At 38.8% G+C, this 24,655-nt stretch overlaps 1 protein-coding gene across 6 annotated transcripts in view; it reads right to left on the bottom strand.

The window, feature by feature from the left end:
- UNC79 (unc-79 homolog, NALCN channel complex subunit) overlaps positions 1–24,655 on the bottom strand; it is a 109,412-nt gene that overhangs the window by 54,013 nt on the left and 30,744 nt on the right. For all 6 annotated transcript variants that reach the window (XM_036383823.2, XM_036383825.2, XM_036383826.2 and 3 more), the window contains exons 14-28: positions 23,932–24,162; positions 21,521–21,711; positions 20,574–20,697; positions 19,157–19,297; positions 17,618–17,839; positions 16,732–16,959; positions 15,209–15,350; positions 14,737–14,816; positions 14,509–14,657; positions 13,313–13,470; positions 12,796–12,977; positions 11,329–11,530; positions 9,577–9,756; positions 8,469–8,534; positions 4,397–4,683 (exon numbers count right to left, since the gene is read on the bottom strand). In XM_036383823.2, the coding sequence (XP_036239716.1) occupies positions 4,397–4,683; positions 8,469–8,534; positions 9,577–9,756; positions 11,329–11,530; positions 12,796–12,977; positions 13,313–13,470; positions 14,509–14,657; positions 14,737–14,816; positions 15,209–15,350; positions 16,732–16,959; positions 17,618–17,839; positions 19,157–19,297; positions 20,574–20,697; positions 21,521–21,711; positions 23,932–24,162 (2,583 nt within the window). The remainder of the gene's footprint in view (positions 1–4,396; positions 4,684–8,468; positions 8,535–9,576; positions 9,757–11,328; positions 11,531–12,795; positions 12,978–13,312; positions 13,471–14,508; positions 14,658–14,736; positions 14,817–15,208; positions 15,351–16,731; positions 16,960–17,617; positions 17,840–19,156; positions 19,298–20,573; positions 20,698–21,520; positions 21,712–23,931; positions 24,163–24,655) is intronic.

Raw genomic sequence — 24,655 nt, 5'->3', positions numbered from 1 at the left:
AAATCCACTGATGTTAAAAAACAAAATAATTAATACAGTTGAGGTATTAGGTAAGTGAAAGGAAATCAGTGGTTTTAAGGAAATCTCACTACCATTCAGAAGCTTTTTGCCAGCTTGCCATCTTCTCATTTTAGCCAGATAGGCAGAATGAAACAAAGAAAATGTGTTCTGAAAGCCTTTCATCCAGCACAGTTTAAATTTTAAGATACACTGGCAAGTTCATAAAATATATTATGCTGAAATAGCCTTGTATTATGGCACAAGCTGATCATGCTTCAATACACAAAACCATATCATGTATATCCCATGTTTAACAGGATGTACCTGTGAGTTTTGGGGATTGGGTAGTTTGGTTATTTGGGAGTTTTGTATTAACATTTTAACATTGTACTGGCAGTTTTCTTTTTTTTTTCCTCAATCAGCTTGCAACATTAGGCCTTAGGATTTTTTAAGCCCTGGGTTCTAGAATCAGGTAATGACTTTAGGTTCCCACTCTCCACCAAAGGTAAGAGTGCCCACTATGTTATGCAGGAGGTTTATGCACATAAATCCTAAAGGATCTGAGAATAAAGCAAATGAAAATTATCTTGCTCTAAATAAAATGCTCATCAATCTTAAGAGGTGGTGTTGCTGTGGACAGGTTGCTGTGATTACTGTTGGTCACATGCCTTGTCTCCATCGTGATCTTTGAAGAGCATCATGCTAGTTGGGGCCAGTGGTTTGAATCCTAGGAGTGATTCAGAAGTGCAGTGAAGCCATATGTTCCCACTACCCTGGCACAACTGTGTTTCACTTGAAACTGCAATGCCATTTTTCATCATCTTCCTATCAGTCTTCCAACAAGAGCTATTTTTAAAATCACACACGCTGAAATCAGCAGTTAAACTAGACCATAACAAGGCTCCACAAAGCCCTCGTGTCTGATGCTGCCCTATGCTGGTTGACACCTGGGAAGGTGCAGCAACAAGCCAAGGCAGCTCCAGCACAACTCCCAAGATCTAACATGCCCCTGCAGTTTCAGTGGACTTACTGAATTTATCAGCAGCTCTCTACATCTAAACAGACAGTCTATACTTCTTTTGTTTTGTTTTTATTAGAACAAGCAGAAGAGACTAATTTACAAACACTAAACTCGTGGTCTCAAGTTCTCTCCTGAACAAGCCAACTAGATGTTTTGCCCTGTAAAATTCTCCAGTTTGATGTGCAGCTGTCTCAAATACTCGTGTAGAGCTAAATAGATGAATCCCGTGTCTATCCATGTAGGGTGATCCAGTCGAATATATGATTTATAATCACCAAATTCGGTTCTACCCCGTAATGCCGCGTTCCCCCAGGGAGCGAGAGTTACACAGCATGGGTACGAGAAGCTCATCCATAGAAAGGAGGCAGAGCGCTGCCTTATGGAGCACATCCCGAAACGCAAACATGCCTGCTGCTGAGCAGAGCCATTTTCCAAGCTGCCGTAGTAAAATAAGGAATGAAGGAATAAAGGAACAGAGGAATAAAAAGAAATAAAAAACGAATAGAGGCCGCGGGAGAGGCGGAGCGGAGCCCGCGCCGGGACAACGCGCTGCGCAACAGCGCCACCGCGCGGGCAAACAGCGCCTCTGCAGAGCAACCCGGGCTTTCGGAGCCCGAACACTCGGAGTTCACGGTGAAAAATACTGAGACTTTTGGGTTTTGGTTTGTTTTGGTTTTTTTTTAATTGACCTGTCCACTCGAACCAAGCTTGGAATCAAAACCAGCGAAACAGCAAGCAAACTTAATCCTAACCTTCGTGGAGCACACGGGGCAAAGCAAGTTGTTGAAGATTGCAATGCAAAATGTTTTTAATTACCATCTGTATGGCAGATCATCTTTGTCAAGTGGGCAGTTTGTCTTATCTCCCTCGTTGAGTGACCACATTCACACCTCCCTCGGGAGGGGACATCTGCTGATAAAAGACTATTGAATGTCACTGCATGACTGGTAAGAACTACAGCATCCCATTGTGAGATGCTCCACCCAGAGGCTACCCAGATATAATCCAGAGGTTTTTGAGAGCAGCATGGATTTCTCCACGGGACTCCCCAGAGAAACAGCAGCAGTCTCTTCTTCCACTGGGTCTTCAGAGAAAGAATACATCCTTCTCTATAGGACCCCCATTTCTCCAACAGAACCAAACCTGATACTTCAGGAGGACAGCAGCCACATTTCCAATTGGACTGCCACCAACACCCTGACCCACAGGGTGTCAGGTTGGGTTCTGACTCTGTCAGTGTTGTTCTAGTGTACTGCAATGTTTATTTTATCCTTTTATTTTTTTTCCTTTCCCTGTTAAAGAACTGTTATTTCCTGCTCCCATATTTTTGCCTGAGAGCCCCTTAATTTAAAATTTATAGCAATTCGGAGGGGTGGGGAGGGTTTACATTCTCCATTTCAGGGAGGTTCCTGCCTTCCTTAGCAGACTCCTGTCTTTCCAAACCAAGACACAAGTATTTATGGCTTGGGAAAGAAGAGCAACTGAAATAGATCTCTTAAGAGCTCAGTACTAAGTTTTCATTCTGTAAACACATCTTCAGATTGCAAACAGCATTTCTCTTGCAGGAAAGGTGATTCCAAACACAAAGCAGCCCTACAGCTAAGAAAAGAATTCTTCCAAAATACAAATTAAAGTTGATGTGGGCTGCAAGGAGAAAAACCCTGACTACTGAATCTCTCAAATTCCTTTTGACATCAGAGGAACCAGGATTCAGTTATAAAGATTTAAACACAAATGGCAAATTTGGCTCACACAAGACATTTTAAAGGTGGAAGAAAAAGGCAGGGGCGGATATTTACAGTTGCAGTAAGGAGTACTTCTGGAAATCAGTCCAATTACAATCACTGAAATTTGGGCTTCCAAACTTGGAAAACACTTGGAAAACAAATGTGGAAGATGCTGTCCTGATCTGAACTGTCACTTCCAGACTCTCAGTACAAGAGCAACAGGTCTGAATCTGCTTTTACACTCTTTAATTTAAAACTGCACAAACAAAAGATGATTAACACAGAGCTCTGGGACAACGGAACCCAATGCATTTGCAGCTACGCAGTTTTCATTAACATCCTCTATTCTGCTTCCTGAAATATGAGTACCTGACATCTCCCCAGCTGTGAAAGTTTATCTAACTATCAACATCACATTTAACTCTGAAAAATCACTGATTCCAATGCATGAACCAGAAAATCTTGGTAAGATCTGCAGATCCAGAAGAGACAAGGATAGCTTTGAGCAATGTTTGAATGTTACAGGGGACATCTGAAAACACAACCCTCTTTGTCCCCTAAGGTAATCCTTTATGAGAGACTGTGAAAAGGAAAAGGTACTGAAGTGATGATGATGCTCCACTGCAAATAAGAATATTCTGCAAGTGCAAAACATTTTTCAGACCACTACCACCCACTACTCTATCAGTGGGAATTAACTGAGCTTTAGAAAAGCCTTGTGAGGTAGAAAATTATGGTCCTCCTTACAAGATGGAGAAAGAAGGCACAAGGCAACGATGTGCTTGGTCATTTATCACAGAAATGTAGCAAAAGTTCATAATGGCAATAGCATTCCCTAGGAAAGGGAGAACAGGAAGTCCTGGTGCACTGTAAGGAAGAAAAATGAGCCTCCTGCAAAGTGAAGAATGTTGAAGAGTTCACACACCGTGAACTCTTCCGTAGGGAAACTCTTCTTCCGTAGGGAAACAAAACAAGAACAGGTCCTCCTGAAGAATAAAGGAGGAAATATTCATGAGGAAAGTAAGGCATTCAAAGGCTAGTGAAAGAAGGCAGAGGTTAGAAGCAGTCTCTAATTTCTCATACAGTGGTAGTATTTTCATGCCTCCATGCACACAAAACTACAATCTCTTTACCAGTGATGCAGAAACTTTAGACTACCGGTGGAAAGAAATTCCTTCACAAGCTGAAAACATGTTAAAGTTTTAAGTAGGATTGTTGAGATATTGGGACACAAGACAGACGATGGACTTTGGACCTGGTTAGCATAAGAGACTTGATAATAGGATACCTTGGCAAGAGCAAACAGAACTTTGAGGATTAAAAGAAGACTTAATCAGACTGGTTGACCAGAAAAAGAAAATTTCATTAAACTCTGCAACCAAGAGACGTTGTAATATGCATAAGTTTGTGATTTTAAGCTAATAATTGTAGTAAATGTTAGTAGTCTTCTTAAAACAGTAAATAAGCATTGGTAGTGCACAATAAACTCAGATCCTGATCACCTGTCAGTCTTGCCTGTCTCTCTTCATCGCCGACATAGGATTACCTCATTCAGCCATTATTTTGCTACAAACAACGCTGTGCTACCATTATTTCAACAATAGGCAATAAAAAACAGCAGCAAAAGCTAGTAAGTGCCTTCACCTACTTGTGCTATTCCAGCAATAAAGGCGTTAAAGCAGGTTGAGACGCGCATTTTTTGGGGTGCAATCATGAAGCATCCTTCCTGCTGATCGTAGCCAAGCAGGACGTACAGATGGCGCTTGACCGTGTTGAAAGCTTTGGCGCTGCTGATGTCCGACTCTGCACTGCTCTCATCCTTTGCCATGAACTTCATCAGCACTGTGATCAGCTGGTGGACAGTCTGGTGGTCAATCCCAGCATCCTCTGGCAGCAGGTCTTTTATTGTATTATCGTTCTCTGGGGAAGGTTGTCCTATGGGCACAAGAGACATTGGTATCAGACAGTGTAGAACACTGTGTAAACTCTGTAAATCCAAGAAACACGGTATAGAACACACCAGAATTTTTTTCCAGAGTTCACTGTTCCATTTCTGCCCAAATACAGCCAGTGAAATTGCAGGAGACAGGCATGCACTTCTGAGGACATTGCTCCTTTGTAGCCTCAGGTCCAACAGCACAGAAACACCACTGTGTCACTCAACTCCATTTCTCAGCTTTCCCATACTTAGTGGAGCACCTTATTTCCCATCCCAGTGCATTTCTGCCAAATTGAATATTATTATTCTTCCACATCCATCAAATCCCAATGCAACCAAATTCTCATCTGGTATGGTTATCAGTCTTTTCTCAGTTAACATGAACAGACATTAGTCTTTGTAAGTGGAAAATGTACAAAATGGCCAGGCTAGGAAATATGAAAAATTGTACCAAATAATGATTAAACGAAGAATGAAGACTTCCCCTATTAGTACATATCTGTATTTCTCTTAGATAACTTGTAGTACTGCAAATAACTTGTAAATAAAGAGTGTTATTTTAATATTCTAATTTTCCCATATTCTCAACGTGATATGCTGTTCTGACAAAGGACTTCTTTGCTGGTACAACTGCATCTGTCTTAGGTTCTTCACTAGAAAAAATGCAATGTCTGTAATTTTTTTAAATAGTTTTAAAGTGTGTTGCATTTGTATTCATGGGTGAACAGAGATTTGTTTGGCTGTTTTGCAAAGCATGGGAGATGGTTATCATTTCTATGACAGGTGAAAATTAAAACTATGCAGGGGGCAGGAATTTTCAGATCCACTTCTATTAAGAATCACTTTGCTTTATTGGTCTTATTTGGGTTAGAAGAAATAATGAACTTTATGTTATACAACATTTTTTGTTCCAGTTTTCACTGGGATTTTTAACTTAAAAACCCTCCTTCAAAATGGAAATTCTCTACCCAAGCATTTGCTGGACCGAGATTTGCAAATACAAAAAGAAAACAATGAAGTCTGAGATAATTAGAATCAGAAATAAAGCAAAACCATTTTCAGAAGTACTTCAAAAATGTACACAAAAAGTAATCTTAGCTTCATGGACATAAACTGAGAAATAATATTTGATTCTTATATAATATTACACCCAGGTTAAAATTTTCCATGGAATTATATCATAAAGACACAATTTTCATAAGGATGATATCTGACTGTATTATTCAGCCCTATTTATTTTCATCTCTATAACATGTTGTGAGATTTTCAATAAAATAAAGAAGGAGAAAAAACAAATGAAAAGATCATTGGGCTCTAAATAAATACTGGTTCTCCAAAGAGAATTCAAAGAGTAATTAATCTCCAAAGATTAAACCATTTTATTTTCACTTGAACAATATAATTTAGAAGCTCAGTGATAAAACATTCAATTTCAAAACTGTTTCATAACTCTAACAACCTAACAGACACTTCTTAGGACTTTTCCTGACATTTTACTTTTCCAGAAATATTACTGCACTTTCTGATGCATTAAAGATCTCATTTCTCATACAGTACTCTCAAGGAAAACTATACAGCAGGATAGAGTGAACAGAGCTTCACCCTGGTTTGTTTGTCACAGCTGTACTAAGGCTCAAGACTATGGAATGTCACTCACCCTGGTTTTATTTCTGATGTAGGAACCTGTAAAAAAACAGCAATGGAGAACTACTTGTTTAAAACTACAAAAATGGTACAATCCAGTTTAATTAATTGATCTTCAGAGCCTGAAAAACTTCTGCTGTCTGGAATGAGTCTTAGGTTATATCAGGCCTGAACTAAACATTTATTTCATCAACACAAGGTACAGAGTATCCTGTTATCACATGAGGCTGTTTAAATCCAAGCCTGGAATGCAAAATCAAGACAGCTCTGTCTTTACAGTGGCTAGGAATTTTATCTCTTAAAATTCACGTGCATTTGTATGTGCCTGTATAAGGTATACAGATACAGACACCTATCCTCCCCAGCCCTCATCAAAAGCTTCTCACATCACCAAACACACAGCCAGGTAATATACAACCTCCACGCCCTCATTCAATCTAGCCTTACTGCCAAAGATTCATCTCTTTATTCATGTGTGCCTTATATCAGACCCCTTCACCTTCAAATTACTTTAAGGTATATCACAATGTAACATAAAGCAGCAGATCAGGATTACAGCAGGGTTCATCATCCCAACTGTGATCCCTATCAGTGAAACTCTCTCACTGACTGTCCAGGATACTGCACAAGACATAGGAACAACACATGATCCTGGTGTTTAATCCATACAGAATGCACACTGAATTCAGCTTGCATTTGGACTGTGTAAGGATGCCTGTTTTAGATCTAGAAAGAACAGACGAGCATGAAAACTGGTTCATTCAAGGGCTATGAATAAAATACATGTTTTTCTACAACAGATGTACATCCTCCATTTAGGAGTCAGTCAGTTCCCTAGCTGAAACACATAAGCTCAGTACTCCCAACGCAGCATTAAAAACTGAAACAAACCTAAAAAAAATTTTTTTTACAAACATACAAGCTTTTAGGAAGAAATAATAAATATTGGGCAGGAGAAAAGTAATTAGTCTTCTAGTTTCCAAATCATCTGTCATATTCTGAATCATATTATCAGAATTCTCTTGAGACCAGTAGTTACTAGATATCTGAAACATTTTATATACATATTTTAGTGGAAACTTTGTTTTAACCTTAGGTGATGAACTACCTAAGGCTGGAAAGTAAAGTGTAGCAATACCAAAATACATCTGATAAAACCACAATGTGTAACAATGCCTACTGTGACAATGACAGTTCTTATGCAACAAATTCCTTTAAGCCCAGTATTTAGCAGGTGGTTGGCGCTGTTAAATGAAGAACAATCATCCACTGATATACCTGTTTATTGCATCATGATGTCACTTGTTCCCTCTGTGAGCCTGTGACAACCCACACATATGTTCTGTTTATTTCCAGCTCTCACTGGCTAGCACAGCAGGGCTATATCCTGATAATTCAGAAACTCCCCTATTTCATTTCACAGCTTAGTCAGCTCCCACAGGGACAAGGTATCTTTCTTTCAGCTGATCATCAAATAAGTTGATATATTTTGATTAGGAATTTGCATCTGTTGGAAGTATTTCAAGTCTTGAAGACAGAACATGAAAAGATCTGAATCTGACATCTTTTCATTTCCAAATCATCAGCCTACACAGCACTCAGAGCAATAACTGTCAGTAGTCATAATTATTAAGAGATTCCTTGGATCCTGCTGTGCTACCTATTCTACAGAAGCCTGACAGAAGGGTGACATCTTCAGAAAATGTCAGTAAATATAAAATAAGGGACTTGAGGTAGCTGTAAGCATGCAGAGTGTAATATACAGTACTGACAGGCAAAAGCATTCTGTCTGCTGTCTTTAAAATCTGAAGGACTCAAAGACCTGACTCAAAACAGGTGACCCATGGGGCCAGTCTAGCAAATATTTACCTGTGGGCAATCAAACACAGGAGGGTGAGGCACTGCTGGCATAGCTGACTGACTCCAAAGTCTAACTTACAACTGGAAGCAGCCTTAAATACAGACTGAGAGCAAAACTTCAATTTACACTTTTTGGAATCATGCTGAGATGTGATTCAGTCTGCCATTTAGACAACTTCCATCTTGTGCAAGTTTATCTCATGATTCAGCAAGAAAGTCAGAGTTAGAGCCTTCCTTTTCCTGTTCCATCAAAACACACCTCCTTTGTCACACCCACCTGGTGTTTGCTCTGGTGTTCCTCCAAGTGCTGGTGCAGACTGCTCATGTCTGGTCAAGCTCACAGCTTCAGGAAAAAAACAAGAGCAACTCTGTTTATTAAGGCAGCACTGACATCTTACACTTAGCATATATTCAGTGCTAGCACATTTATGTTCATTTACTCATGCACTGTTGTCAGGCAGTGAGTGTAACTGCTTGGAACATGTCACTTCTGTGCCCTACAGATTTTGTGCACTATGTTCTATAACTCTAATTTTCTCCATCATTTAATTTTACTGGTACAAGAGTCAGCACACAGGAGTTCCTGTGCAGCATCAGTAATTGGTCATGAAGGATTACCTAAGACTCCCAAAATATTCAGGGGGACTGTGTTGGAAAGAATATATATTGCGGTGTTGGAAAGAAAATTACTGTTTAAGTTAATTGTTCACTAGCACCCAGGTTCAAAAGTTTTGTTAGTTCCTATTATATGGGTAAGAGCAATGTGAGAGGTCCAAATTGAATATAAAGACTAATCTGTGTTTGCAAAATTCTCTAAATGAGAATAGACAAGCTTCATTTCTGCTTGGAAAGGTATCTGCACGGCACTCCAGACAATCCCATGGTTCTCCAGCACTAAGTCCTCCTGTAGAAACCATCAGGAAAGACGTGTTGCATGGACATTGTTTCCTTATCAACAGAATGCTGAATATATTCAAAAACTCATTTGAGCCATTAACAGCTGTTTTTAAGACATCTAGCATATGCTACATGCACTGATTAATAACTATAATTAATAAATATATAAGTAATTGAGGATTTTTTCCGTAAAATATGTATCTATTTAAGACAAAACTACTGCATATTAGCCACAAGTAAAAATTAAGATCTAGAAAAGACAAACTAGTCTTGGAGCATTTTATTCTGGCCTTTTAAACAGGCACATCTAGACACAATTTTTCTGTGTTCTTTGTCAAACTCACTGACTTGTCATTATCTGAGTAATGCCAAAGCAGCCAGAAACCAATTGGATAAATATTGACAACTTCAATGTGTACCCATCAATGGGATATGATCCATGGGGAGAAGACAGAGGTGTGTCACAAAAACATAAATAGGTACTCAACGAATTTTGGTGGTTAGGGTTTCGGGAAGGGAGAGCGCTCTCTTGGACTCGGCGGGTCCCTTGACGCTGTCCCGCAGGGAGCGCACGCTCTTCTGGCGGTTACGCGCGAAACGAGCCCTCTTGATCTTCCACATTGCCGCATCACTGAGGTTGGCCACGTTTGTCCTGACAGCAGTGATAGCTTTGCAAATGCAATGGACCAAGTTAGGATTCATTCCACACCATGGGGAGGTCCTATTGCTGCCAAGTGCCAAATGCAACTGGGCCCCAGGTCCCACTCGAGCCAAGAAAGTTTCAAATGGGCCCATGGGGTCCATCTGCAAGGTACTCATTTGCATGCTCTCATTCTGAAAACTATACAACCCCAAGAGGCATAACTGTGATTATGCTGGTCAAAAACAGATTCTTGAAGCCAAAAACTGAATTTCAAGCTAAGAGAATACTGAGGTGCCCCCTATTTAAAAGGGCAGAAATCTCACAAGTATGGATCACATTTAGTGTACTCATACCTAACCATGGCCCCTAGTTTTGCCTTACTAACCTCCTGTTCTACCTGCACCTACCATCCTGATTTTGATTTCAAAAAACCTGTGAGTGTTGATTATGGAGTTACAGTGGTGTTATCAGCAGTATCACTGCATGTTTTAATGGGATCACCAATACTTTTCCACACTCATATCTATAGTGCACTGGAACCCTTTGAGTTTAATCATCTGAGTGACTGAAGTCAGTGAGCCCATCCTTTGCATCACCCATCTCTTTGAAATGGCAAAAAAAAAGGTTCAAAAGAAATCTGAACATTTTCTTGTGCTTATTTTAAATGACGCAAAAATATTCCTATTTCAAGATATTGCCCTACATTTGCAGCCAGAAGTGTTAGAAACTAGTGGCAAGACACCCTCCTCAGGCCACAGCAGCAGTTCCCAGCATTGGGTCAAGCTACTCACACATGAAGAAAATATCTTTGCAGTTCCACCCTTCTCTGTGGAGCAGTCACAGCACCTAGGCTTTTTTAGGCACTGGGCTCCATGCAAATGTAGAAGGAAGCATTAAGCTGCTGAGGGAACATGCACTGTTCAGACAGCTGTTCCCATCTCCTCCAGGAAATGGAAATAGATCTGACTCACAGGCCACCACTTGGGTTAGGAAGTCTTCAATTATTCAACATTCTAAAAATTTATACATGAATTAATTTTTGGTGCCTGTCTAGTGAAAGGAAGATTTGGTTTCTCATTAAGAAACCAAGTATGAACAGGACAAACATTTTAAAACATTTGTCACTGCAAAGATAGTTAACTGAGCACTGGCTCTAGGATTCCATGTATCTCTTATGCTGTGCTTTTCAGAGGGTCAAACAGCTCCTAGGGCTGACTTTGTACAGATCACCACAGGACAGGGCTGGGCATGATCTGGGACTTGAAGAACAGCAAATGTGACAGCATTAGAACTTCTGCAATAGAACAAGGGGGTTAATGTGGGCTGCAGGTGATCATAGAACCAGACCACAGTTCAACCAAGGCTGGCAATCACATCCTAGTGAGAGCAAAACACAACACCCAAAGGTGCAGCAGAATACAGCCTAATCGGTATTCAGGAAGTAAAAAATGCTTACTTTATTTTATTTTGGCCTGAAAGATTACTTAATTTCAGAGAATTTATATACATGAGACCTGCAACTCCCTCAGTCTCTTGCAAGCAGCTAAAATTCCAGAAGCTGGTAAAAAGTGATCAGATTGATTTGAAATATGCTTACTTGTTGGGAAAGGAAATTCTTTGTTGCAGTCCAGATGAAGCTGAGCCTCCAAACTCAGAGTTTCAAAGCGATTCACAAAGAACTCCCAGCTCAAAGCTGGGATATCTGCTTTTAGAAAATGAAGCAGCAAAAGCTTACTAAGAATTGTGGGCCTATCCTTGACAACTGTGTCAAACTGGAAATCAAGGCAGAGGCAGAGACCCTATAGAGGGAAACAAAGAAAACAACACATAACTGAGATATGAGATATCTCTTAAGGATTTTTTAAATAAAGGGAGGTCAGAGCTCATAACTTCTCCTGTCAGTTAATATAGGACCAAGGTTTAGCTCGTTTTTCTACCAAGTTCTTTAAATCAGAACTAATGCTACTGATATCAGACAGAGAGGAAGGTAAGTAAAGAGATAAATAAGCACCATATTTTGAATACAGAATTTTCTAAGATTTTGAGAAATACAAAGGTACAGGCAAAGTTCTATAATACTGCATCTTTTGTACACAATATCAAAGTCGTTTGTTCACACTCCCTATCTGAGAAAAATACTACATTTATGTAACTGAATCAAGCCCTTAATTACAAAAAGAATGCATCACCAAGGTTAAACAGGGGAAGAAAGATTACATTGTGAAGTGTATCAGAGGCGCTTTGCCTGAAAATTCTTCTGTACATTTTCTGCACTAGAATTTTGTCTGGACTGTCAAGATTTAAGTTTGATAAGAAAGCCCACATATTGAATATGAAAGTGCAGTACACTGGTCTAATTGAACCCAAGTTCAGTAATAGTGTCATTGAACTCAATTTCTCTGGAAATTATTTTGAAAAGGTACCAAAGGGAATTAAACTAGCAAGCATTAACAGCATTTTGTAGGCAGTAACCCTGAGCTCTTTAAAATACATATTCATTCTATTCTCCACAAAACTAGAACTGAATTGTTCTATGAGATTTATTTTTTTATCTTGCTTTTCTCGCTTAGGTATCTGTTTAGATTTAATCATGTGAATCCTGACTGGCAGGCTCTCTGACATTCATAAAATTACATGTCTAAGTGAGTCTTGAAAAGATCAAGACCATGTTTGGTTTTGCTCAAATATATTTTCTCACTGTGAGCTCAGCAGGGTTTCATAAGACTTAAAAATTTATTTTTTTAATTGAAAAATACCAAATTATCTTCAAATAATCCAAAAAAAATTACAGTTTTCTACAATAGCAGTTCAAACACAATAATCCTCTGCAGCCATCAAAGTATTTATGGTTGGACTTGGATCCTAAAAATTATTTTTTCCATGATTCCAAGTTGGGGTAGGGCAGTATCATTTCCCCTGGTTATTTTGTGCATATGTCAAGTACCAAGACCAATAATGCTTGCCTAAAGAGGCATTAGCAGTGACTGTGATGCTGTACATCTGACCTCCAGGTGAAAAGGCAGCTTCCCACTGGAATATATTTTTTCCCATGTAGCACACCCACCTGTAAAGCTGGCCTCTTTATGGTGTCAAGTAATAGTCCAGCTCTTGTAGCCACTGCTGGGTTGACATCTTCCACAGCAGTCAGGAAACAGCAGAATGCATGAGCCAAAGAGTACTTCAGTAGGTGGTTTTTTGTCACAGAGTGAATGTCCAAAAATCTGCACAACACAGCCACTTTCTCAACTGTAGCAGCGAGACAAGAGGCATATTCATTTAGGCAATGGTTTATGTACTGATTAATAAACAGATTAATACAAAGAAATATGCACAGCTGAGAAAGTAACAATGAAAAATAGCTAGAAAGAGCTATAATTTTGATTCTTATCCAAAATGTCTCATCTTCCCCTTTATTTTACTGCACAGTGTTTTGCCATAGTTTAGCACTGAACTATCTCCAAAACTCTCCAAAGCAGCATAAAGTTCATAATCTGTTATATGTCTTCTCAGTTACTGCAGAGAAAGCTCTACTTCTTCAGAGAAGAAACAAAGAGAAAACAGAGTACATTTCTCAGGCCTACCTGCTTCAAATCTCATCTTCCAGTCTTTACTGTTGAAATTGCTGTTTATGATTGTCCAGAAAATGTCAGCTCCATGAGGAAGTGAAAGTGCATGAAGAAGAAGTGGGACTGCCAGGGAAGAAAGCTGAGAAAATTCAGACTTCACAACTCCCCACAAGCTGGGAAGACAAAAAAAGAGCAAGGCTGCTTATAAAGACACTCCCTTGATATCCTTTCTTCTAAATGTAAAGACTCAAATCTCTATGAGCCATGCTGGGCATTTATGTGAATACCACAGAATGGATTGTAGTAAAAACAAAGTAGGAAAACAGAGCTACTTGCAAATCTTCAACTACAGCATTTTTTATTGAAAATCCAGGTTCAAATATTCCTCACTTTGAAATATTTAATTTTGAAAGTTTTGCCTAGTTCAAGACAACTGCCATGGAACACAGTCTATGCTACGAATTAGGAGTTTCAGCATGACCAGCTTTCAGCATGACCACATAAGCCACATGAACTGTCTTGACACCAAAAATCATGTGCATCCACAAGTAACTAAGAAGTTGGATATTCACAATTTGCTGGTATAGATTCAGGACAGATTCTCTAGGCTGCTAAAACCCTCAGTCTTGGGAGATACTCAGTGAAATTGATACAGAGCAGCTGTTAAGTGCTGACAAACAGTATTTCAGAAGATCCTATGCTGATGTTTACTCAGCTAGTTTTCTTCAGAAGTCCCTTTCTCCAAAGAGAATCTTAAAAGGCACAGATTTCAATCCAATTCACTCTAAGTGAATGAACTTCCTGTCCCTCATAAAAATAATTTGAAATACTATTGTTGTCTCAGCTTTAATGCTAAGGCCCTATAAACTGTGTGCCTGCCTTCATGACATCCTTTATTTTACTTTGTAGATTCCAGGAAGATACATCAGTCTCAGGTAATGGTATTATTGAATATAAGAGAGTCTGACTCATTGCAAAAGAGGTGGTTCACAATGGAGTAGCCATGATGGACACTGCAGGGTTACCTTGACTTCATTTACATCTTAATTAGCCCGTGCAATAACTTTTATACAGGTTTCCTAATCTTTCCACACTTCTCTACCACTCTTGTTAATTTCCCATAGTAAACCTGAAAATTCTTTGACACTAAGGAAAATGTATACCTGGAGAACCAATGAAGCATAAAGACAAAATGTGCAATAATAACTCACCTTGCAATCAACATGTGATCTTGAATATAGGCAAGAAATTGTGGATGGTCTTTTCTTGCTATATATAGGCATTCCCCATGAAGACACAGGATCTTCAGACAATTCAGCATGTTAAAAAGAATGTCTGGTTCTTCAAACCTTGACATTTCCTGCGTAAACAGATGTTTCTCTCTCAACACAATGACATCACCAGCAATACAAACTGAACTAACAAGTAATCAATGTTACCTGCAATATAGTGTATATGAGCTTCAAGGTAACTGGAAGTTGCTGATAACAAAACTTCCTTTCTGTGTCATTCTTTATTGCTGTTAAAAATGTAAGTTACAGACAATATCAAAATTCTTTTATCTATGAATTCAAAATGAAACTAAAGAATGTTAAGATGATGAGAGATAAATTAATTCTAGGCACATTAACCCTGCAGTCAGCAAAGTTAGCATAGCATGGAATATGGCATCAAATGTTTTTGCTACTTTATATGTTCAAAAAGCCAAGACTTTTTTTAACACCTGTGGGAGACAGTCACACTTGCTATCAACTTATTTACAGCCTATTCAATTAATATGTTGAAAGAATTAAATGCATGATAAAAAAAGTGACTGTGCACTGTTGAACTTGAAAGACTGCCTGTATTGTATATGAGTATAAGCGTTTCTTTTAAAGCCTTACTGCAATAACCTTTTCAGCCTCTACCTACCAGCATTTTCTGTGGTCTCTGTGTGATTTCCTGGGTTTTCTCCATGCTTTGGTGCTGATTTGTCTTCCTCTTCTCCTTCAGTTCCTATAATAAACTCAGGTCTAGTATACAGAAGACTATCCTCGAGGTTATCTGTGGGCTCCTTTAAGAATATAATAAGTTAAATTCATTTCTTGATGTTACCTACATACATGAGGCCATATCCTGCTGACTAAGCTACATTTGGTGTGACAAACTGAGCTCAAATGAGGCATTCTTTGTTTAGTTCCATGTACATTTATGCACTCAAATCACCTGCATATCTAATATTTTGCATCAGCAAACGTATACTGACAAAAAAAGTGTGTTTCTGAAATTGATTTAGCAGAAACTGTATATGCATATTGGAGCTGAGGTGGATTCAATCAAAGGGCCAATACTTCACCAAGTCTGTCATCCTTGCCTGAAAGGAGTAACAGAGAGGAGCAGGGTGTTTCCTGCACTAGAGGCTTAGGGGCAGGACCTACCTCAGCCACTTTTACATTGAAAACTGTAAACTCCAGGCTGGAGGTACTTCTGCCTGTGGCAAGGAGCACAGGATTTAAGGTTCCCATTGTGATGTTTATGTTGGAAATTTCAGGGTGAAGTCTGGAAGTGTCCCAGCACCCCAAAGACTGCACTACTCGCTAATTCTCTCTTGAGATGAGAATCTGTACTGGAGGGGCATGAGATCATTTTTCTAGGACAAATACTATACTGAATACTATGTGCAAAATATCTACTTCTAGCATACACATCAAATGAAATTCTGAAAATTTGACACATAAAAAGGCATCACTATTCCCTCCATGGGAGGAAAAAAACGAATAGAAATCTGCTACTAACACACCACAACAAATGAGCATCAGAATAAATGGAATTATGCCTTCTTCTCAACTACCAGATGGAACAGTTGCATATAATAGATATCCAGCTTAAAATAAATTCATCAGACCACCACCACCACCACAGGAAATTCTCCAACTCTTCTGCAAAGCTACAGAAAATTTTAATGATGACTAGTGACTGGAGAGTAAATATCTGGGTCTGATAAAGCTGGGTACTCAACCTGAAGTAGAACAATTTTTCCCACAGTGCTCAGCATTTCAAACAGTCAAGCTCCAATTTGTTTACTTGACAACTGCTTCACTCAAAATCATTTATCATTTCAAAGTATCCACTCCTTGCTTTTATCAAAAGGTAAGTATTAACACTTTACTTTTTTTTGAGACACAGTAGGATTGAAGTGATGCATGTCCAAAGTGAAAAAGTACTTCAGTGTTCATGGGGGAAGAGTTCAAGATGGATTAATATTGCCATCTTCCCTGGGTTCTTTGAATCAATTCAAACTTAGTAAATTTTACAGTTCAATGGCATTTTGCTTTAACCTCCCGAATCCTTCATGCCAAAAGCCAGTGCAGCTTTGCTCCCTGAGCACAATGGAATGAGAATAGTGAAGGAGTTTCAGCACAACAATAATACAGACCCGTTCCTGCTCTACTTACCACAAGCCTGATTTCTTCCTTTGGAGCAAGCTGTTCCAGCAGCTCAAAACCCAGCTGGTAACACAGAATGCTGGACTGGCACAGACCACATTCAACTGATTTTTCATCTTTCTGACAGGTGTGAGAACCACCCCAGGGTGCCTGAAACACATTGTTTATGATGGATATTATATCTTTTGAGATGCTGTTCTCTAAGCCCAAAGTGACACCATCATCCTGGAGTTCCATCTGAAAAAAGTGAAAAGAGTAAGGATTTATTATTAATTTAAAAGGCAGAGTACAAACTGTCTGCCTCTTCCTACATTTCTGCTAGTTTTATATTACAGTACTGGGAAGAATCTGAGAATTCTTAATGTAAGAATTCTGTAACTCACTATTTATAATTGCCACTGGTGTTGAGGCCCAAGCTCAAACAGCTAGAGTAAATAGACAATTTCAAGCACAGAATTAATCCATTAATTTTACCTGGAGACTGTAATCCAAAACAAGTGTCCTTGGATTCATAATGTAGAAACTTAGCTATCCAAAAATTGATAACCTAAGTTTATCAACAAATCTCTGCTTCTAGTCTGTAAAAACAAACAAAGTTCCAAGGAAAAGTTCCTTTCACTAGTGTCAGGTTAGTATCTAACCTGAATGTGGAGCCATCTGACTTCTTTGAACATTAACCTATAATTTCTATAGAGATAAAGACAGATAGCAGCTGTACTGGGATTTAAATGCCTTACACTTCATGCCAGGCCCCAGCAGAAAGAGAATCAATACAGGATCAAAAGAATCAGTGCCAGGCTCTAAAGAGAATCAATAAAGGAGAGCCAAAAGTATATTAAAAAAAATACAGAACTTCAGCATTCCTTCCATGCGGATGTTTTTCTTCTGCAAGTACCTGCTTCAGGATTAGATCAAACATCAGAATGAAGCAATTAAGATTCATTTCCTCATCTTCACACTCAAAATCAATAGTTTTTCCACTAGGATGTCCAAAATTCTTGAAAGGGCTGTGAAAAGGACTACGTATTGGGCTCCGAAATGGGCTCTGGAAGGGGCTTGGGAAAGGACTGAGCATGTTGTGCTGAACTCTGCGCCCAGGGTCAGAAGCAACGCTCACCTGAAAACATAAAAAAATCAACATGTCCAAATGACTGTTAGACATGTAAGCAATCTCATTCTATAAGAAAATGCCAAAAATAGCAAGAACTCTTGACAGCCTTGCCACTCCCTTGTGTAGCTTTTTTGCCAAACATACATGTGTCCCTTATTAACACCACTGAATGATAAGATACACTGGAAGTACAGGAACCATATTCTGCCCAGATGATAAATTCTCTCAAGCTAAGTAGCTGACATCCATTATGTAATTCCTACTAAGGAGAATTTCAACATCCAAAACCAAACTGAAAATTGGTGCAGGCAGTAAAGCACCTATCAGGTGACAATGATCTGCTCCATAATCCATGGCCACTGACTTTAATAACAGGAGGCTAGTAAAGGAGCCCACCCCAAGAGAACTTTGTTAACTAGGGCTGTACCAAGGATACAAGTAGCTGGAAATGAACCTGACACAATGGCAGTAAGTTGTGTATGTCTGCACTGATTTATGCCCACAACACAGCAGGCCAGCTAAAACACCCTGAGAACTTCTAGGCATTGCAGGGAGATACACACTTAGATGACATGCCAGGTCAATTTTCACACCATGGTCTGAAAGACCAGACAGTCTGCTTAGTTTAGAAGTGCTTTTCTGCTTAGTTTAGAAGTGATCATGGGCTAGGTGTGGCAGTGCTCTCTGCAAAGCTGTATCAGAAGACTGGCAGATCACGTGTAAGGAGTCATCAACTGCCTAGATGCCATAGTTCCTTAAATGTAAAGAATGAGGTCTTTCAAGCAGCCTTGTTCCTGGTGTCCTTGAAGCACTTCATCCCAACTACTGGGAAGTTAAGTCACATCAGACCAAGTATGTGTAGTACCTATGTATTTGTACATGTTTTCTTCCAGACCATAAGCCTTTGACAAACAACTTTACATCACATTCTGAATCTCTTGTGTTTGGGACAAAAAATGCAGGAACCAGAAATAAATTCTGCTCTCTCACCCTTTCAAACCATACCTGGGCCCACCAAATTCATACCAGAATACAGAAAGTCATTCTGGATGACCAGTTGTCCCTAACAGTTTGTTCCTGATGGTTCTTAATAGAAGGTGCAAAGAATAAAACAGCTTGGAAAAGATACTGAGAAACTCCTACCAGTGTTACCTTTACACTTTTATATGATAGAGTAATATTAACAGAAGTCATGCCAATTTTCTTTCATTTTCAAAATGTATACTGTTTCAGTCAAAAGCTGCCATATTGAAAGATGTTTTTTAATTCTTCCTGTGGACTCTATCAGGAAGACCGTTACAAGCAAAAAAAATAAGCAGTTACCCTCCGAGCTGCAAGATTTCCTGCCAGTTCACTGACTCTTGATTTTCTTTGGTTTGCTAATTCTTTTACAGAATTAACTCCATCAGAAAACATGCTGATTAGTAACTGAAGAGGAACAACAATGTCTAGTTCAGACAACACCTAAGGAAAGACAATAAATAAGAAAGCATGAGTTTCAAGTTGGATCACAAACACCAGCTACTTTATATGCATTTTTGTAACATGATCCTCAGTTCAGCAAGTTCTCTGCATTTAATTTTGGGACTCAATGAGGTGAGGTGCAAGCTTAGATTTCCATTAGAATCAGGGCAAAATAAAACAGGCACTTTCAAAATATTTATTGACATCCACTTGGTGCACCTTGAGATCAATTTTATGCCCAAACACAGAGAGATGTGAGGTTATTCTACAAAAATATTTCTGTAAATCAGAAATATTACCAATACTTGAATTAATAACTATTCTTTTTTATTATTCCTTAAAACTGAATTTTTTTTTTATTCTAAGAATTTGGCCAGAATGGTAGCCTACAGGTGTCAACATAGTGATAGGATTGTTAACTGCACATCACTTGGAGAATATTCCAAATCTATTATGCCTCTATTACTCATATAAATATAAACTCATTTGCACTTGTCATTGTTATTAATTCAAGAAAAATCTAAAGAAATCATGTTATACTTGAAAACTCTGTATACCTAAAAAATTAAAATTACAGTCAGGTAAATTGGTCTTTGTAAAGGTTTAATTAAAATAACCCTCAGCAGGAAATAAGCGATAATGAAAAGTACAGGTATAATTTTGAAGTGCTGTGGAAAATTTTATATCCTTTTTGAAATCATTGCCCTCATCTGACATGATTATCCCTGTAGCTCCCTGTAACATTGGGTGAATGCCAGTTTTGCAGCAAACATAGCACAAAAAGGGTGAGAGCAGCAGAAAGCTTGGTGGGTACAGAGCTAGTCTAATCCAGCTCTTCATATGCAGAAACAACTACAGCTGTTTCTGGAGTCTGGAATTAATTTTGGAATCTACAGACCAATTTCTGTAGAGACTAAAAAGTAATGCTGTAAAAAAGTCAGCCAGCTGAATGGCTCAAAAGACTCAACTGACAACAAAGGGGTTTTTTTTAAAAAAAAAGGTTAAAGAAATTCCCAGGCTTCCATTTTTAAAGAATCACAAAATCACAGGTTACAAAGGACCCCCAAGATTACTGAGTACAACCCTTACCTGATCCCCACCTTGTCAGCTAGATTATTGCCCATGATGAGTTAGCAACACTCAGGGTCTGTCTACCAACCATCCTCATATTGGAGCTAAGCAAAGGGCAAAGGGGGGTGCACCAACTTCAGAAAAGCAGATTATTTTTCAAAATTATCAGCTGTTTCAGCATGACTTGTCAAGCAAGGACACTTACATGCAGCCAGAGCAATGCCTGCTCTTGCACAGAAGATGGATACCCTGTGAATCGACAGCTAATAAAGCCAAACATCTCCTCCAAGGAGAAAGGGAGAGGACAGAGCTCAGTGTCAAACATTTTGCTGAAAAATAGAACAAAAATGTAGCATCACTGAGTTAGCATGGCATACACTGTGTGAGACAGAACAGAAAACTGGTAGGAAGCTAATCTTACTTGCAGCCTCACCCTCCACGGGAGCTGAGCTAGGCTGCTGATACCACCTGTCCTGACTATACAAGGCCATCTCTGAATTTGGTGATGCACCTTAAGAATTGGTATCACATGTGTTCAAATTCATTTGATAGCAATATCTTTTCCATCATCCAATGCAAAAATTGAAAAACTTCTCATCTCACTAGTCCATTATTCCATGTTTGCACTAAAAAAAGTTTACAGCAATACCTACAAATATGAACTTACAGTCAGTTTCAGAGCCCTGTCATCAATTAAAAGGCAATGTGAAGTTTCATCGTCAAAGTCATAAACCAGGCACAAAATTATGACTCCGCCACCAATCTTATCCTGGTGTTTCCTTTGCTTAATAGGGGAAGATATTATCATAACAAATACAGCTCTACTAATCCCCACCATTTCTCATCAACTGGACAGGAGAAGAAAGATGGTCCTTCCAACATGCTGCAGGAAGCACACTAAGAATATGCCTTGCTCACACCAAAGAGGCATCGTGTAATTGGCTCTTGACACAAAGACATGGGGGGCAATAAAAGAAAACTTTCCCAAAGCTTAAATCCTTTAAACATAAGATACAAAAACAAATCCAAAGCATTCACTCACTACTGTCTATTGCACATATAGGCATTTTATTAGTTGCCACCATCTTAAAATGCTAAAACCGTCAACAAACATATGCAAAACCAGAATGATTCCAACATATGCCTACATACCTCAGCACTTCCCGAAACTCTTTCAGCTGGTTATCGGGCACTTCTGTCCTTATAGCTTCCAGCCATTCAGGCATGATACACTCCCACACTGACTGGTTTATCACGTTGTATGGAATCAAGCAAAGGATTCGATTCAGCCCTTCTTTTAACTGGGTTACAGCACTACATGATTTGTCCCAGTATCCACCAACCTGTGGGTATTTCAAAAAATCATACTGATGAACTATTGTAAATGCAGGTCCACCCACAAGGGGAGAGAATGATGCATCAGACTCCATCTTATCAGAAGGCTAATTTATTACTTTATTATACTATATTATATTAAAGAATACTACACTATACTATACTAAGAATACAGAAAAGATACTTACTGAATGCTAAAAAGGTAATAATGAAAACTCGTGACTCTTCCCAGAGTCCTGGCACAGCTTGGCCCTAATTGGCTAATGAGTCAAAACAACTCACACCAGAATCCAATCAAACAATCACCTGTGGGTAAACAATCTCCAAACATATCCCACACGGGCACAACACAGGAGAAGCAAATGAGATAAGAAGTGTTTTCCTTTTCTCTGAGGTCTCTCTTGCTGCCTTTCAGCTTCCCAGGAGAAAAGCCCTGGGCGAAGGAATTTTTTCAGAGAATGTGAATGCAACAATGAACAATATTTCTAGTCCCTGTAACTTACTCAGTATCACAAATTTGCTCAGTGTGTTGCAGCCAGGAAATTTTTGGAGATGATTATTAATAAATTCAAGGCCGAATTTAGAATTCAGACACGGAGCTGCATTGTTTTTTCCTCTTTAATTTGACTGACAGGACACAAAAGCCTTGTCCAAGACTTAAATGAACTTTGCTCACTTTCAGGCCATGATTCAGTGTATTATTATTTATAATTCTCAAAAAGGCACAGATTTATTTGGTCAAACCTTGCACCATCAATTTTTTGCTCTGGGAAACTTGTTACAGTGCTGGGTCTTTATTCTGAAAAACTTAGTCTGTACAAGGTGTTCTTTCATGGGTGTTAGTTCAGGGTTTTTTGAAGAAAGGTTTTCAGTGATGGAAGCAAAAAAATATGCTTCTAAGTATATAAGTAATTGGCATACAGAGATTAATTATTCTAACTGACCTCGGCTCACATCTGCTGTTCCTGACTAATGGCTCTAGAGATGCCTGCTGTTTTGGCAGCAATTACTGGTAATCTCAGCCAGCAAACTATTTTTCCTTCATTCATCACAGCTAATTTCATGGCTATTTGTCTTCATGTTCTAGTGAAGTCTTGCAAATCTGGCAAGTTTTTGGTCTAGTCTTAAGTATTGCAGTAGGGGGTAACAAAACTCAAAAGAAGGGCTGGATCCAAGAAAAAAATCTGCAAGAGATTACAGCATGAGGTTCAGTCCTTCCTTCTCCCCTTAACCTCAAAGCCATGGTCTCTTTTGTTCAGTTTCTAACATTTGAAGCATCCATCCACCTCTCAAACTGCCCCAGCTGACCTACAAGCCCCCCAGCAGCAATGGTTACTGAGTAAAACATGTCCATGCTGGTCTGCAAATGTACAGCAGCATACATTACATTATAAAAAACCCACAATGCACAGTTCATGTGATGATGTCATACATCACACAAAGTCTTTATGTCTCTTCCAAGTCTAGCCACTTAATTTTAGGAGACAAGCCCAACATGTCCTCTGGACATTTTACATGAGAGTCTCAGAAAAAGAAACTCTTACAAAAGCATGATTAAGTGGTGAGTTCCGCTCCATAACTAATGGACAGGAAGAATGACTCTTTTTAGAAGAGGCTGTACCAATGGTTACACTTAGGCACCCTGGATAACCTTCCAGGTAAATCTCTGTCTCTCCATCAGCAACAAGGCAAACCATGTCAGACTGGGATCTTAATTGAGTCACTCAAATTAGGTCTCTGAAGTTAGCATCAGAATTCCCAGAGTTCCCTTCAGTTACAACTGTGTGATTTCAAAAACCTTAATTCACAGCTGCAGAGATGAAGTATGCAAAGAGCAAAGAAACATCACTAAAGGACAGGTTTATATCTGGGAGTAGGCAAATGATACCTTTTAGAAAAGACAAGTTCAGGTACTTCAGCACCATAAAAATGTGCAGGTATCAAAAATGTAGCTTCCAATACCTATAATATTACAATCCCTATACAATACTATATCTTGCAATACCTATAATATTATTCCAACCTGCCCTCACATCAGTGTAAATAATGCCTACTTTCTAACACAGTAAAACTAAAAATGCTGTGAAAAGGAAAAATTCCCAATTTCCACTGCTCCATCTACCACTGAGATTTCTTTGTGTTGTCAGAGCTGGAAAAAAAAAGGCAATTTTACTTAAGACCTTAATCTCTGTATCAAATAAGGGAGCCTTCAGATAAATTGTTCTTACCCTGGCAAACTCCATTGGCTTGGGCAGGAGGCACATAACCATGACATCAAACCGGACATCACAAACAGTCTTCAGCCACTTGGTAACAAACTGGGGCTTCAGTTTCTCAACCAGGCTACCAACTTCATCATCCATCATGTAAGCTGTAGAGTGAAACCACTGGAACACCATGCTGACCAGCCTTGCTAAACTCTCTGTGGGTGTATTCTCACTGGGAGTGCAAAGGCTCACCTGGAAGAGAGAAACACAAACCAACTTTCATTTCTAGAATTAAAGGGGGGAAATTTTTGGTCTACTAGGTTTTGCATATTCTCAGAGTTAAGAGGATGCAGATTACATATGAGACAAATGAAATGATCAGTTTTAAATAGAGGTTGGTACAGGACAATTGACAAAACATTTCCTAACCAGAAAATAACAACAAAATGGGGAAAAAAAATGGCACTGAATTTTTTGTTTACTTTCAACACTGAAAAAAATCAGTGTAGAGTGCTTTGACAAACTTTTTGGTTTGAACTTTAAAATTACTTTTAATTTCAGAAGGTACTGTAAATCTAGTAAAATATATGCTATACATACACACACATATATAAGACATACCAGATAAAAAGACAAGTCAAATCAAGAACTTCAAAAATTCTGAAAGAAAATGCCTACCTAATGTAATAAGTGATCTTTACTTTGCAAAAAGACTCCAATCTTGAATTTTTGTCCTCATTTGGGG

This window comes from Molothrus ater, chromosome 6 (genome assembly GCF_012460135.2).
Source record: "Molothrus ater isolate BHLD 08-10-18 breed brown headed cowbird chromosome 6, BPBGC_Mater_1.1, whole genome shotgun sequence".
Classification (NCBI taxonomy): Eukaryota; Metazoa; Chordata; class Aves; order Passeriformes; family Icteridae; genus Molothrus; species Molothrus ater.
The sequence above is the reverse complement of the archived record's forward strand: the minus strand, read 5'-3'. Positions and strand labels throughout refer to the sequence as shown.